A 14,492-nucleotide genomic window follows, 5' to 3' on the forward strand; every position below is an offset into this window, starting at 1 on the left:
GAAAGAAAGAAAACTGTCAACCAAGAATTCTATATCCAGGGAAAATATCCTCCACAAATGAAGGGGAACTCAAGACAATCTCAGATGAGAGAAAACTAAGAGAATTTGTCACCAACAGACCTATCTTGAAAGAATGGGTAAAGGAAGTTCTCTGAGCAGAAAGCCAATGACAAAAGAAGGAATCTTGGAACATTAAGAAGGAAGAAAAAACAATGAAAAGAGCAAAAATATGAATAAACATAATAGACTTTCTTTCTCCTCTTGAGTTTCCTAAATTATGTTTGATGGTTGAAATGAAAATTAGGTCACTGTCTGATGGGGTTCTCGATGAATCTGAGGAAATATTAGGCAATTATAAATGGGGGAGGGTAAACAGAGGTAAGGTTTCTACACTTCACTCGAACCAATAAATCACTGAAGTCAGTAGACTGTGATAAGTTTTTGTGAGATCACAGAAAATAGGTACATTGGTCTCTGCCCTCAGTTCCTGGCACAGGGCTTCTCAAACCCTTGTAATTTCCTAAGAACACTAGAGCATCTTTTGTTCTAGTGTTTGGTCTTTGACCCTGGTTCTTGACACAGAGTTCCTAAATCCCTTGGAATTTCCTGGATGACAGCAGGGTCTTTTGTTCTAATGAGGTGATTCTTGGTGGGTTCCTGGGTGGGGGCTGCTCACCAGAAAGACCAAGACATGATTAGAAGCTTGGGATTCATCCCCCACTTTCCAGAGAGGGGAGAGGTGCTGGAAAAGGGGTTAATGATCCATTGTGCCTACATGATGAAACCTCCATGAAAATCCCCAAAGCATGAGGTCTGGAGAGCTTCCAGGTTGGTGAACACATCCACACACCAGGAGGGTGATATACCCCAACCAGAAAGATGAAATGTGTTACACTTATCTTTTTTTTTAATGCAAAGGAAATTATTTTCTCAATCAACTTTACTAAACTGCAACAAGTTTTATAAGTTCTTTTCATTGGCTTTTTATAAAACTGAGATATAATGGACAATACTTATCCTTTTATTAACCTTATTTATTTGGAATTTTTTACTTATATGGGCCTTTGCTTTTTCTCCCCAATTGGTAAGTGGTCCTAAGTAGAAGGAGACCTACTCTCAGTTGACATAATAGCAGCAATCATTAATGCTTTATCATAAAATAATAAATATAATAAAAACTACAGTATGAGACAGTATTCTTAGAACAACTACTCAATCCTTAAGTGCAAGCAAATACTAAAAAAGAAGGTTCTATAGAAGGGTTTTAAGAACCCAGCATGGGCCATAAAAATAAAAAGTTAACTGAATTGTTTCATCAGATTTTTTCTTTTTTTTTTTTTAAGATTTATTTATTTTAGGGGCGCCTTGGTGGCTCAGTCGCTGAGCATCTGCCTTCGGCTCGGGTCATGATCCCAGGGTCCTGGGATCAAGCCCCACATCGGGCTCCCTGCTCCGCGGGAAGCCTGCTTCTCCCTCTCTCACTCCCCCTGCTTGTGTTCCTTCTCTCGCTGTCTCTCTCTCTCTAATAAATGAATTAAAATCTTAAAAAAAAAATTCTTTATTTTATTTTTTAAAAAGATTTATTTATTTTAGAGAGAGCACAAGTGGGAAGGGCAGAGGGAGAGGGAGAGAGAATCTCAAGCAGACTCCCCACTTAGCGTGGAGCCCAACACAGGGCTCGATCCCAGGACCCCGAGTTCATGACCAGAGTCAAAATCAAGAGTTGGCTGCTTAACCGACTGAGCCACCCAGGCACCTCGATCAGATTTTTTTTACTTACTATTCATGTTCATAGATACTCAGATTCCAAGAATAACTTCACTAGTAGAAATAAGTACCCATCTTACTAAAAGTCAGATTAGTTCTGTGTACTGTGACCATAATGCTCAATTCACTCAAATATATTTTGTTTCTTGTAGCCAGTACTCTGGAAAGTATAGCAAAGACTGGCTAGTAGTTGTTCTTACCAAATCACTTCTCTCTCCCCTCTGGGCATACCGATAAACCATGTTTCCCAGCCTCCTTTGAAGTTTGGTATAGACAAGTCAATAAATTCTGGCCACTGGAATGAGGGTGAAAGGCTTGGCCATAAAACCCTCCCATGCATGATCCTCCATTCTTGCCCCTCATCTGTAGGCCAGATACAGAGGATCAAATGGAGAGAAGCAGGATGAGGTCCCAAGGGATCATGAAGCCACTATCTGGAAGAAGCCTGGGTCTCCAAATTACCTCTTGGCAGAAATTCTAAGTCATCTGACCACAAGCATCCACGTGGAACAGAGAGATAATAAATAAACACTTGTGTTCAGCCTCTGAAATTGTGTTTTTGTTTTGTTTTGTTTTTAAAAATAACAGGGTATCTTGACAAATACAGAGTACACATGTTTCTCAAGCTTCCTTTCTTTGCTTCTCCACAATGGAATTCATTAGGGTATTATGACCCTGCAAAAAGATAGTAAACTTTCTTGGAGAAACTTGCTAATTGGTAAGTCTTTTCATCAGCTGCCCTTCTTTGCTGAGGCTTATTAATACTTTGAAATCCAACATTTATTATTTATTTATTTATTTATTTATTTAATGGACAGAGACAGACAGAGAGAGAGGGAACACAAGCAGGGAGAGTGGGAGAGGGAGAAGCAGGCTTCCCGCCGAGCAGGGAGCCTGATGCAGGGCTCAATCCCCGGACCGTGGGATTATGACCTGAGCCGAAGGCAGTGGCTTAACTAACTGAGCCACCCAGGGGCCCCTGAAATCCAACATTTAGAGCTAAATCAACACTTCTTGCTCTTATTTTAAAGCTTATTTATTTTCTTTTAGTAATCTCTGCACCCAATATGGGGCTTGAACTCACAACTCCAAGATCAAGAGTCACATACTCTTCTGACTGAGCCAGCCAGGTCGCCCCTCCCTCCTTGCTCTTTTTAGTCGGTCATGGTCATGAGAACTTATCACTTCATGTCCCAGATGGCATCTAGCTAAATGGCAAATACACAGGTTTCAATTTCTACTGAGGTCTCAAATGCAGAACAGAGTTAAGATGACATTGTGATCTGACAGAGCAAAGGAGTTATAAGGATTTTGGAATTACATTACCACATGATTTATCCCTAATCATTTAATATTCAAAATTAAGTACATTAGGTATCTTTTTTCTTTCAATGATCTACAGTTATGAACCTTCTGAACCCGCACAGATTCTTAATCTTTTTTGTGCCACAGACCCTCTGTAAGTCTGGTAAACTTTATCACTATGTTTTTTAAAATGAATACAATACATAGGATTTAAAAAACAACTGAATTAAAATACAGTTATCAAAATATTTTTAATATGTGTTGTATGTGTCTCTATTGACAGATTAATAAGATATAGAAGGGGAGGTCTAATAATTACTGCAATTTTGAAGTAGTGATGAATGGAAATGACATTTTGAGATAACAGTTATCGTGAAATGAAAATATTTGTGCTTTCTATCAGAGTGACAAGTATTGCTAATACTAATTGGTTTGCTGCCTGCATTCATAACCAAAAAAAAAAGGTTAAATTTCAATTAGAAGTTAATGAAACTAAAGATAAACTTCTGATTTTATCCATGGAGTTCAGGTTAAGAACTCTAGGACTGGAGGTTCCCCCAAAACATAGACAGTGTTTCTCTGAGTGGTGGAAATATGGGTGGCTTAAATTTTTCTTCTTTTCTGTATTTTTCAAATTTTCCACAATAAGCAAACATCACTTTTGTAATTTTAAAAGACATCACGTGTTATTTATTGCTTGGTAAGATTCAGGGTATAGAAATAAAATTGGAAAAACAGCAATACTTGAAGACTATCCTTTAGGGGGAAAAAAGGAAACAAAATCCTGGATGAAGATGGAAAAATGGAACCTGACTTTCATCAGAAACTTAAAGCTGCTGAGACTGTTATGCCATTTATCTTTATAGACAGAGGGATCAATTCTTTAATACATGATGCTGCCTCAGGGCTGAAGCACCATAACTCTAACAGGCCACAATCCACTCTTAGGCCACATCCAAAGTTAAAAAAAAAAAAAAAGAAGAAGAGGAAAAACCCACAGGCTATTACTCATGAGTTTAGTAATTTTATTATCCACACCCTGTGCATCTTCCTCTCTTACTAACCTCCTAGCCAGGACTCATCTGTCTACTCAGTGCTCCACGCAGCGGTTGGGAAGAGAGAACTCCCAGCCAGTGAAATCCAAACTTCTTACCAGGCCCTACAAGACCCTCTAGGATCTGAGCCCCGCACCTACCTCCCCAACTTCCAGATGCAGTTTCTTTTTGTCAGCCTCTTGACTCCTCCAGTAAGTCAACCTTGTTCCAGCCTCGGGGGCTTTGCCTTTCCTGGTCCTCCAACCTGGCAAATTCCTCCTCCAGAGCTCTCCCCGACCAGTCTGGCTCCTCATCCGTGCAGCTCCTCACAGACACTTTCCTGACTGCCCTATTGCAAGTCCCCAAGCCAGCCCTGCCCGTCATATTATTGCCAGCAGCACTCCCTGAAGTTATTTCCATATTGTTTCTCTAAGAACGACGCTACTTGAAGGCAGAGACCTTCAATATTGGTCAGCGCTGTATCCTCAGCATCTAAAACTACCTGGCCCAGGAATGAATGAATGAATGAATGAATGAATGAATGGAATGAGCGTATACCTGTGGACTGTCTCCTCGGGGCGTACTCTGGCTTAGAAATAGAAAACGGTTTGCCGAGGGAAAGCGCGTTAACAGCGGTTTTAATCGGCCGGCTGAGTTAGCCCCCTGCGAGGCTCTGGAGTAGTCGGACAATCGCAGAAACCAGGCCGAGCCAGGGAGCGGAAAACAAGCCCGAAGACCCGAGCCACAACTCTCGACGCGGAACTGCGGCTGCGCGGAGCGTGGGGCGGGGCGAGGTGGGGCCGACGCCGCTCCCCGGAAGTGGGTCCAGAGCCGGCGAGAGGACGCTGGCGGGCGGACTAGAGCGGCCCGGCCCGGCGGGGAGGAGGCGGCCCGGCCATGGAGGACGAGCGGAGCTTCTCGGATATTTGCGGTGGCCGCCTGGCCCTGCAGCGCCGCTACTACTCCCCGTCCTGCCGGGAGTTCTGCCTCAGCTGCCCTCGGCTTTCGTTGCGCTCGCTCACCGCTGTCACCTGCGCCGTGTGGCTAGCGGCCTACGGACTCTTCACCCTCTGCGAGGTAATGGCCAGTCGGCCCCTTCCCGCGGTCCGAGTCGGGGGCTGGGGTTTGGAAGGGTCTTTGGAGTCAGAGGGTCGAGCCCGGACCTCCTGTTGTTGAGTCGGAGGGCGGGAACTAGCTGGTTCCGCCGCTGGACAGCTGTGAAGTTTTTACACCTGTACTTTATCCCTCTCATGGGTGGTGCTCTGCGGTTCCACCCAGCGTACTTTTAGCCCTGTAACAACAGCCTAAGGCTTTAACTTGCCTGTGCTCCACGTAGTACACGCTCACAGTAATTCAGTTCCAAGAGCTCAGAGAACTATTAAGTGGATCGTCCTCATCCATCACTTCCACTCCTTAGAGGAATCACTGCTAACGGTACTTTATGTAGTCTTACAGAAACTGCCTTTGCCTTCACGGCATGAGCTTGATAGTTCTTCCTAATGTTTTTCAAGGCAGTCTGCCCACTCCCCACCCCCCTTTCCCCAACTTCAAATACTTTCTAAAGAACTGTGAAGTTTTGGAGATAAGTTGTTTCTGTGCTCACTTTCCAGGCTCATTCCTATTTTCTGAGCCTCGGTTTCCGCACGTCTAAAATGGAATTGCTCTCTGCCATGCCAGCGTCACGGTATCACGAGGGTCCCGTGCGGTAGCTTTGTGACAGCCCTCAAAAGGAGTCATCCTAATTGTCCTTTTCAGGATGAGTTTAGTTTCATATGTAGTGCCTAAATTGAATATTATTATTCCAGGAGTGATCCGACCAGAGCTAGGGCTATTTATTTCTATAATTTGGATCTTGTTTTCATTTAATGCATTCATTGGCGTTTTTACCATCAAAGCGTGGAAATTTGGTGTAGATATATGCAGAATTAAGACTGCCCTAATTTGTACTAAACTGTCTAAAAGTTTGTTCAAAAGTCAGTTGAAATGGTTAAGTTGCCAGGACAGTCCTCCTCCTTCCCCCTAAAAAGATTTAATTTATAATGTAGTTGAGTTTAATACTAGCCTGCGTTCTGGCCATGTGAGGGGGAGGGAACAGATCCTAATTAAATGCCCCGACTGCCTTACTTCAACCTTAGAAGAAAACTAAGGCTTAGACAGAGTAATAACTTACCTAAAGTCACAAAGCTAGTAAACGGCATACTTGGGTTTCAAACCCAGGGCTGTCTGACTCTGAAACCCTTTCTTTTCCACTATACTGTCTCCTCTTAGGGGAGAGTTCGCTTAGGCAAAATTTTTAAATAGAAGTTTGTTTTTATGCCAGCTCCTTTTTGTACTGTCTCTCGTCCTGGTATGTCCCACTTACCTCCATCAAGCGTCCACGACTCAGTAGCCTTATCTTCCTTAAACTCCACTGCAACACTTCTTGAGGGCTCTGTGTACCAAAGTTTCATATCTTTGTGTTCAAAACTATTTTGTCAGAGTAATGACTCTCAGGAGTGAGAAGAAATGAAGGAATTCATAAAAACATGTGGCTTAATTTCAGCCCCAATGAATATTGAATTGTTAGAATTTCAGACAAAAAAATGAAGTGTAAAGAATGCAGGTGAGGGCGCCTGGGTGGCTTAGTCGTTGAATGTCTGCCTTCGGCTCTGGTCGTGGTCCCAGGGTTCTGGGATCAAGTCCTGCATCGGGCTCCCTGCTCAGCGGGAAGCCTGCTTCTCCCTCTCCCTCTGCCCCTGCTTGTGTCCCCTCTCTCGCTGTGTCTCTGTCAAATAAATAGAATCTTTAAAAAAAAAAAAAAAGAATGCAGGTGGTAATGAAGTTTTGGGCAGGGATTACCTTATTAAAAAGCTGATATGAATGAAATCCCCTCACTTTTACTGTTCTTTATCCCTTCTTTCCTTCTGGTTTTTGAATTCACAGTTCTATTAAAATTGCAGGTTATTGCCTTATTTATTCCAATCTGGAATGCTTTTCCCCCTTCCTTTTCTCAACTAAGTATATCTGTCAGTAACCACCACCTCTTCTGTACCAGTGAAATCCTTCTTCCTTAGAAGTCTTCATGGGATATCCTGTGTGCTTTGATGTCTCTTTCTTGCTCTCTCTTTCTCTTTTAATCCTTTCTTAGGCACTTACAGTCAGTTTCATAGTATTCTCCAAAAATACTTTATATGTATTAATTTTGCCTCTTACACATCTGTAAGGGCCAGGACTGAATTTTATTTCTCTCTATTCTTCCATAGTGCTTATTCAGTTCAGACTATGAACCAGACACTGTACTAGATACTAGGCATTTAATTAACTCAAAGTAGATATTTCTGGATCATCAGAGACCCAGTACATAGATTTTTCCATTCTCCATTCATTAATCAACAAGTAATTACCTAGCACAGAGGTCAGCAAACTTTATCTTTAAAAGTCCAAATAGTACATGTTTTAAGCTTTACAGGTCTCTGTCTCATAGTCTTTTGTTTCTTTTTCTTTCTTTTTTAAACAACTCTTTTAAGTGTAAAAACCATTCTTAGCTCAGGGTGGACCAGACAAAAATAGATCACAGGCCCAAACACTCTTGATCCAACACTTACTGTTGTGTTAGGTAGAATGAAGTAGAAAAGTATTTTCAAGGAACACCAGGGGCAGTCAGTAGTTAAAGCAGTAAAAACAGATTTTATTCAGAAACTATTGCAGTAGAAGAAAAGAGTGACCTCAGTGCAGAATTGGGCTCAATTCTGAATACAGCAAGGACAAGTAGGAATTTATAGCCAAAGAGCACAGTGGGGTTGTCAGTGGATGGAAAATGACTAAAAGGAAACATCAGGGGTAAAGGGGGATTCTGGCTAACTTGACATGATTCTTGATAAAGGCAGGCCAAGGTTATCAGATGCCAAGGGTTCTCTCTCAACTGACTTAGCAAGATTCTTGGTACAATTTGCTGGGCAATGCAGGCCCAACAAGGATGGACACCAAGGATGATGGTTTAGAAGAGTGTGATTAGGGTTAGGTCAAAGAGGGCATCTTGTCAGTAATAAAGAATAGATACTTCCTGCCATCAAGGAATGACATTCATAAATTACTGAATCTGTTTCGTTTCTAGGTCATCAGTGATTTTTTTCTGTCCCATCCTTCTAAATAGCTTTTGGCGGGGGGGGGAGAAAATAATGGTACGTAAAAAGAAAATACATCAATAGAAAAACACATTCAACTTCAGAAATGTTAAAAGATTGTAAATGTGTCTTAGAATCAAAGGAATAAATACCTTTTGAGCCCTTAACACGTAAGTTAGTCATTTCAGCTACTCCATCAGCCTTAACACATCAGTTAGTCACAACCCAAAAGAACTAAAAGAGCTCCAAATGATATGATCTTTATTATTTAACAAAAGGAGTCAGGAGGTAGGAGGGCTCTTGAGGTCATAAGAGGCTCTTAAGGGCCTTTTGATTCTTTTCATGTTACTGCTCCTCCACCATTGGTGTACTCGTCCTCGACCTGGCTTTCTGCATGGTCTGTCAGAGTAGCATGGTTCCATAGTAGTTCCAGGCATCCAACCCCAAGAGGAAGGGACCTTTTCTTAGATCTCTTTTTAAGATGGACTTCCGTTTTCCAGAGGCCCCTTCAGCCGACTTCCCCTCACATCCCATTGGCCAGAGTTATGTCATGTGTTCATTTCTAAAGCAATCATTGGCAGGAGTGGGAACCAATCATGATTCCAAGTTCTATTAGGAAGGAGGAGTAGCTATTGAGTACTATCAGCTACACTGTGCTAAGCATTTTATTATTCTGTCTAATTTTGCATCTGCTGATGGAGCATGAGAGGAAAAGGTCTGAGTCCTTAAGTTTCAGTTTTGGAAGAAAAACCTCTGAGAGTGGTGTGATGGTAGATACTATTTTGGTGATGGAGGTTCTCCTCCCACACCTATCCATTTGCTGTCTGGATGTATTTCATCGTATGCTTTCATAGCATTACAGAGTTGAAATAAAAGTGATTTCCTCTTCCTCCATGCATGTTCCTTCCATCTTTTCAACTCACAGTAGAACACAGGCTTTTTTCCACACTGCCTAGAGTGGACCAGTTAAATAACAGAGATCTGTGCAGAGGACCATTTGGTGACCTTACCGCCTGTGTCTGGCTCTCTCTTCAGAACAGCATGATACTCTCTGCTGCCATCTTCATCACCCTCTTAGGCCTGCTTGGTTACCTCCATTTTGTCAAGATTGATCAGGAGACTCTGTTAATCATTGACTCCCTTGGCATCCAGATGACTTCATCCTATGCCTCAGGCAAAGAAAGCACTACCTTCATAGAGATGGGCAAGGTGAAGGATGTGGTCATTAATGAGGCTATTTACATGGTAAGTAGTTAAGTAGTAAGTATTACAGGTTTCTCTGGAGGAGATAGCCCATGGCCTTGGCCTGGATCTAAACTGAGTCTTAATACCTTGATGTTACAGAATTAAACTTGAAGATTCTGTTCCAGTATTGTAGTGTTTCCTTTTTGGATGGCATGTCCATAAACCATGAAAGTGAAACTTATATTGGAAAGATACAGTCCTTTGTTTGTATAGAGATTTAGCAGGCTTTCATAGATCGTAAGTTAGCATTTTGACTTTATTTTTTAGCCCAGCTTCAAAATCATCTCTTAGTGTTGTTGCTGCTGACGTTTCATCGTTTTTCATTTAAAGAATGAGAATATACTTTTCCCTCACTTCAAAAGCAATCAAGTGTTCTACTACTTAGAGATAACCATTTATAAAAAAGTTTTTAGCCTCCCTTGAAGAAAAAGAAAATAAGTTTCACTTAGATCTCTATTTGGTTTATTTTCTTACAGCAGAAGGTGATTTACTACCTTTGCATTTTATTGGAGGATCCAGTGGAACCACATGGGATATCCCAAGTAGTACCTGTCTTCCAGGTGAGCACAGAACAGTTGTCTAAAGTTTTTTCTCCAAAAAAAATCTGTTACCTTTCTCCGTTCTCTGCATTTCTCCTGCTACTTCGGTTCAGTAGGAATGTAAATTCTTCTTGTCAAGATTATTTGAGGACACCTGACAGCTATTTTTAGTGAGAATTAGTGATTTCAAAAGTTTCTTTCTGAAGCAAATACAGGCTTTCAGAAATACTACAAATTTATCCAAATTTTAGAGAAAAAAATAGCAATTTCTGCTTATAAATCACCATTCATCTACTTTGTTAGTCTGCCAGTATAAGATTTTACATTGATGTCATTGATCTACACATACTGTTATACCCAATTTATGTCTTGCTTTTTAAATCTAATATACATATTTTCATGCATCTACAGAGTCCATTATACTTATCATTTTAAATAGTTATCATGTTGAGTATCAGTTCATTTAGCCACTCTACTGCTAGCTTTTGAAATCATCTCCAGGTTATTTTTTGTCTTGCTCTTACAAAAAATACTTACACAAACAGGATTATAAGTATATAAAGTGTTTATGTATATAGTTAACTGTGTCTTACTGCCCTTCCTTTTCTCACAAAGGATTTAAGGCTGCTAAGCTAAAATTCTTTTGCATTACAGTTTAAAATTATATTAATGTTTATGAACAGTTTCATAGATTTTTACAGTTTGAGATTTGGCTCCAGAGATTGGACTACTTTACCATACTTTTTGGAATTTGTACTTGTTTTTCTACAGTCTTGGCTAAAACAGCAGGTTTAGTTATTTATTTCCTTTAGTATGTAGGTAAAGGAATTTAAAGTTACTAAATTGCTCCTTAAATGACAAAGAGATTTTTCATGTTTCCTTGAATTACCTATCCGTGTTTCCTTTGTTTTAAACTATCCATCTCCTCTGTTAGTCAAGTAGAATCTAGATATTGATTATGCATTTGTAACAACTTATATATTTTGGATAACGAACTTGTATTAAATATGCTTTCCACATATATTTTTCCCATTCTGTGACTTTTCTTTTAATTTTGGTTGTATCACATTTCATTGTGCAAAATACTTTTCAATATTTACATATTAAATTGCCCTCCTTGTCCTTGCAGACTGTTTCACAGCTTGTGACATTTCCAAAAGGGTCTGTCTGTTGTTATTCCTCTTGCTTTCTTAGCCAGTAAGGTGCTGTGTGGCCTGAACTTCTGCCTCTTTGAGCTCATACCTGAGCCATCTAGACCCCCTGCTGTGGGGAGAGATTGAGGTTGCACATGGATGCAGCACTGCTAAGCTCTCTCTTATGTTCATCTTGACTCTGCATTTCTTCCCTTTGGAATTCAGAGTGCCAAGCCCCGCCTGGACTGCTTGATTGAAGTGTACAGGAGCTGCCAGGAGATCCTGGCACACCAGAAAGCCACATCAGCAAGTCCATGAGTCCCAGCATTTCAGAAGGCCAGTACTGTCTTCCATGGGAGATGACTCCTAAGCCATAGTGGCTGGTTTATTTTCTGTATTCTAAACCATCAGGTGGACATAGTCCTAGGAACCAGTATGGATGCAGTGGATCTCAGAGCCATAGAGCAGGTGACTGGGAACCTAACTCATTGTGTGATGTTGAGCAAAGTATTTATGTCTGTTTTAGTGATCCCCTTGTAAGGTTTTGCCTACTTTATCAATTGAGGGGAGACCTTAAGCGATATGTCAAAAGTAACGTTGACAAAGAGCACTTTGTGAAATTGCTAAGCACATTCAGGTTTACATTTTGTAGAGATTTGTGGTGCAAGGCAATGGGAAACTGACATCAGATCTCTTAAGAAACATAATTTCCAACTACGCAGTACCCCTGTATAAAAGTCAAGCCCTTCAGGTTCTGGTGAGTAGGAAGAAATGTCCTACAAAAGACTAGTCTCTGTCCACCTTGCTCCTGTGTTCTGTACAGGGTTAATTTATGATGACTGTCTTAATAAACCGATCTCCTTCCAAAACATACACAATAATTGCCTGGTTCACAGACAGCTGCTTTTTATTGACAACACGAACATGGCACATTTCAGCCATGGATGTCAAGCACATTAATACTCTACTGTTACTCAGCATTGTCTATGGTTTCAAAAACATTTTTTGCCAAGAGGGGCGACATGAAAGGCTGGAGAGAAATTCAGCTTTGGTTTCCAGACATGTTAAAGAAGGATAAACACACAAACTGTAGAAGTCTTTGATTATAAGGCAGTTTCTTCTGGTAAAATTAATAAACTACGGGAGGATTCCTGAAGGGCTGGGAGGGAGATAGGGTGGGGGAAATAGCTTGACCCATAAGTTCAGTGTGAACACAGCTCCATCCTTGCTTGCTTTTTCCTTGGGATCCTAATTTTTTTTTTTAACTCCCAGGTAGATAATATTATCCTCATGGGCTTCAGAGACACTCAGGGTATTACAAACTAGAGCTGTAATTCCTGCCTTTTACACCAGCCCAGTAGGGGTTATTCGGAGCCTGTGGTACATGTGATGTTTGACTTGTTCGAGGTAGAAATGTCTCAGCTAGTTCCCAAATCCTGGGGGAAAGGCAGCAGCAAAAATGGGAGATGGCTATAAAATTTCCAGCCTTGCAAAGTCAAGTTCATTTAAAAGAGGCAGACACTCTCATGTGCTTTTTTTTTTTTTATCACACTTGTCAGTTTAAAGGGTGAGAGAGGGGAAGCCTACAGTAGCTGAGGTGTTCAGATAAACTAGTTCCAGCCTTGAAGTTCTTGCAGCGTGCAACACACACACACTTTGTTGAAGTCAAAGGCTTGGTTCTTAGATGCTGCTGCTAAACCCATACAGTTTTCAGCACGTTATTGACAAATGCTCAGACTGCCTTAGAGCTATGAAATAAAACTCTGTTTCTCCAATGCTGGAAAATCAGAGTATAATGAACTCTTCGTCTTTTTTTCTGTTAGGGGTGGGTGGAGACAAAGATCATCTCCGCACTCAACATAAGGTCTTAGTTGGGGATGGGGGGATATTTGTATCACCAGGATGCTCTTAGCCTATGTGCCTTCTGCCTTTGGACTAATTCCCAGCGGAAGTTCGCCAGAAGTCTTGAGGAGCAAGACTGGATTCTGTTTCTGACTCATCTTTGGTGGCCTCACAAAGCAGCAGAAACCAGTGCATTTGCTTGGTCTTTCAAAGAACAAGGAAACAAGTGACGATCACCCATTCTACAGTAGGAAGCACAGCCTTCACTGAGCCCTGTCTAGTCGTTAGAATGAGACAGGGAGAGGTCATGTTGGACTTACCCCCTGCCCTTGCTTGTACCCAGCTGGGCTGACAGTCCAGTGTGAGGGAGAACAGCTTCCATCTCAGCAGGGATAGTGCCTTTTCCTTGTCCTGTAAAGACAGGAGCTGCTGCCCCAGAGGGGCACTGCCAATGCCTACTCATTTGCAGTGGGGAAGGGAAAAGGTGAGTCTGTTCCTTTTTCTCCAGCCCTGCCAATACCTTTCCCATCTGGGAATGGAAGTCCAGTTTTAGGGAGTTCCAGGCTTTTGTCACAGTTCAGGTGAATTGGAAATTTTAGTCCTATCTTGTTCAGGGATGTTGGGAAAACTTCAAGTATAAATCCCCACATAAAGACCATGTACAATATAAAAGATACTAGCCCTCCCTGAGAGTATCAGTGCAGAAAGCCTTGATTTACAGCACCGATGCCCTCAGTAACCAGTAACAGTGGACCATCCCAGTCTGTGTCTAGAATCGGGCAGCATCCAGAGCTCAGTATTCTGGTGAAAAAAAGTGGTTTCTATACTGGGTCTGGATTTTTAAAAGTTGGGCCCTGAAACAAGGCACCTAGAGAGTAAAGGCTTCATGGACACTGAAATACACATTTCATAGAACAGGGTGGGGTTGGGGGAGGGCTGTCAGGCCCATCACAGTAGTGTCATATCCCAGGATACAGATCTCTAATCCCAGAGGCACCAGGTTCGGCGGGGGGGGCGGGGGTAGGAGAAACATTCACAGCAACGTTGGCCCTCTGGCAGCACAGGGAACAGAAGCAAAGAACTGTTGTCCGTCCAGTTCCCATAGCTGGTGGGCAGCAGGTGGGTTGGTGGGGGGCTTCACAGTTGCAGAGCAATGGTTCATGTAGCTGGCCATGATGAACGTAGCCTCTGCAATCTTGAGACAACAGAAACAAAGGAATTGAACTGGCCTTGGCTTGAATCCTGGCTTTCTCACATACTAGCTGCTACACTGGGTGCATAACCGTCCTGGGCTTCAGTTTCTTACCTCGTAAAAATACCTGGGAGAAAATGTCGGGATCATTTCTGTAAGGTTCAGAGGCCCAGGGAAATGGGTGCCTATTGGTCTGAAGGGCCACTGACACACAGTACCCTCCTGAGAACAGGAGAGGCGATATTCTGCTCTGGTCATCTCCAGGCCAGGGAAGCGGGCCTCCCTGGAGGAAGTGTCTATATCCTCTCCTTTGGCAGGGGTGGTATTAAAAG

The 14,492-nt window shown here is 42.0% G+C and overlaps 4 protein-coding genes across 13 annotated transcripts in view; 1 reads left to right on the forward strand and 3 right to left on the reverse strand.

The window, feature by feature from the left end:
* RAD51B (RAD51 paralog B) overlaps positions 1-14,492 on the reverse strand; it is a 780,046-nt gene that overhangs the window by 751,007 nt on the left and 14,547 nt on the right. The window lies entirely within an intron of this gene.
* LOC115942756 (uncharacterized) overlaps positions 1-14,492 on the reverse strand; it is a 300,514-nt gene that overhangs the window by 132,296 nt on the left and 153,726 nt on the right. The gene's annotated exons all lie outside the window — the stretch shown is intronic.
* PIGH (phosphatidylinositol glycan anchor biosynthesis class H) lies at positions 4,918-12,926 on the forward strand. Its single transcript, XM_006738605.3, has 4 exons — positions 4,918-5,183; positions 9,245-9,454; positions 9,931-10,014; positions 11,352-12,926. Exons 1-4 carry the CDS (start codon positions 5,004-5,006, stop codon positions 11,442-11,444), a joined length of 567 nt encoding a protein of 188 aa, XP_006738668.1. The 5' UTR covers positions 4,918-5,003; the 3' UTR covers positions 11,445-12,926.
* Positions 12,016-14,492, reverse strand: part of PLEKHH1 (pleckstrin homology, MyTH4 and FERM domain containing H1) — a 49,198-nt gene continuing 46,721 nt past the window's right edge. For both annotated transcript variants that reach the window (XM_081829417.1, XM_081829416.1), the window contains exon 29: positions 12,016-14,163. In XM_081829417.1, the coding sequence (XP_081685543.1) occupies positions 14,002-14,163 (162 nt within the window). In that variant the 3' untranslated portion in view covers positions 12,016-14,001. The remainder of the gene's footprint in view (positions 14,164-14,492) is intronic.

Source organism: Leptonychotes weddellii, chromosome 9, assembly GCF_054177405.1.
Source record: "Leptonychotes weddellii isolate Sample4059 chromosome 9, ASM5417740v2, whole genome shotgun sequence".
NCBI lineage: Eukaryota > Metazoa > Chordata > Mammalia > Carnivora > Phocidae > Leptonychotes > Leptonychotes weddellii.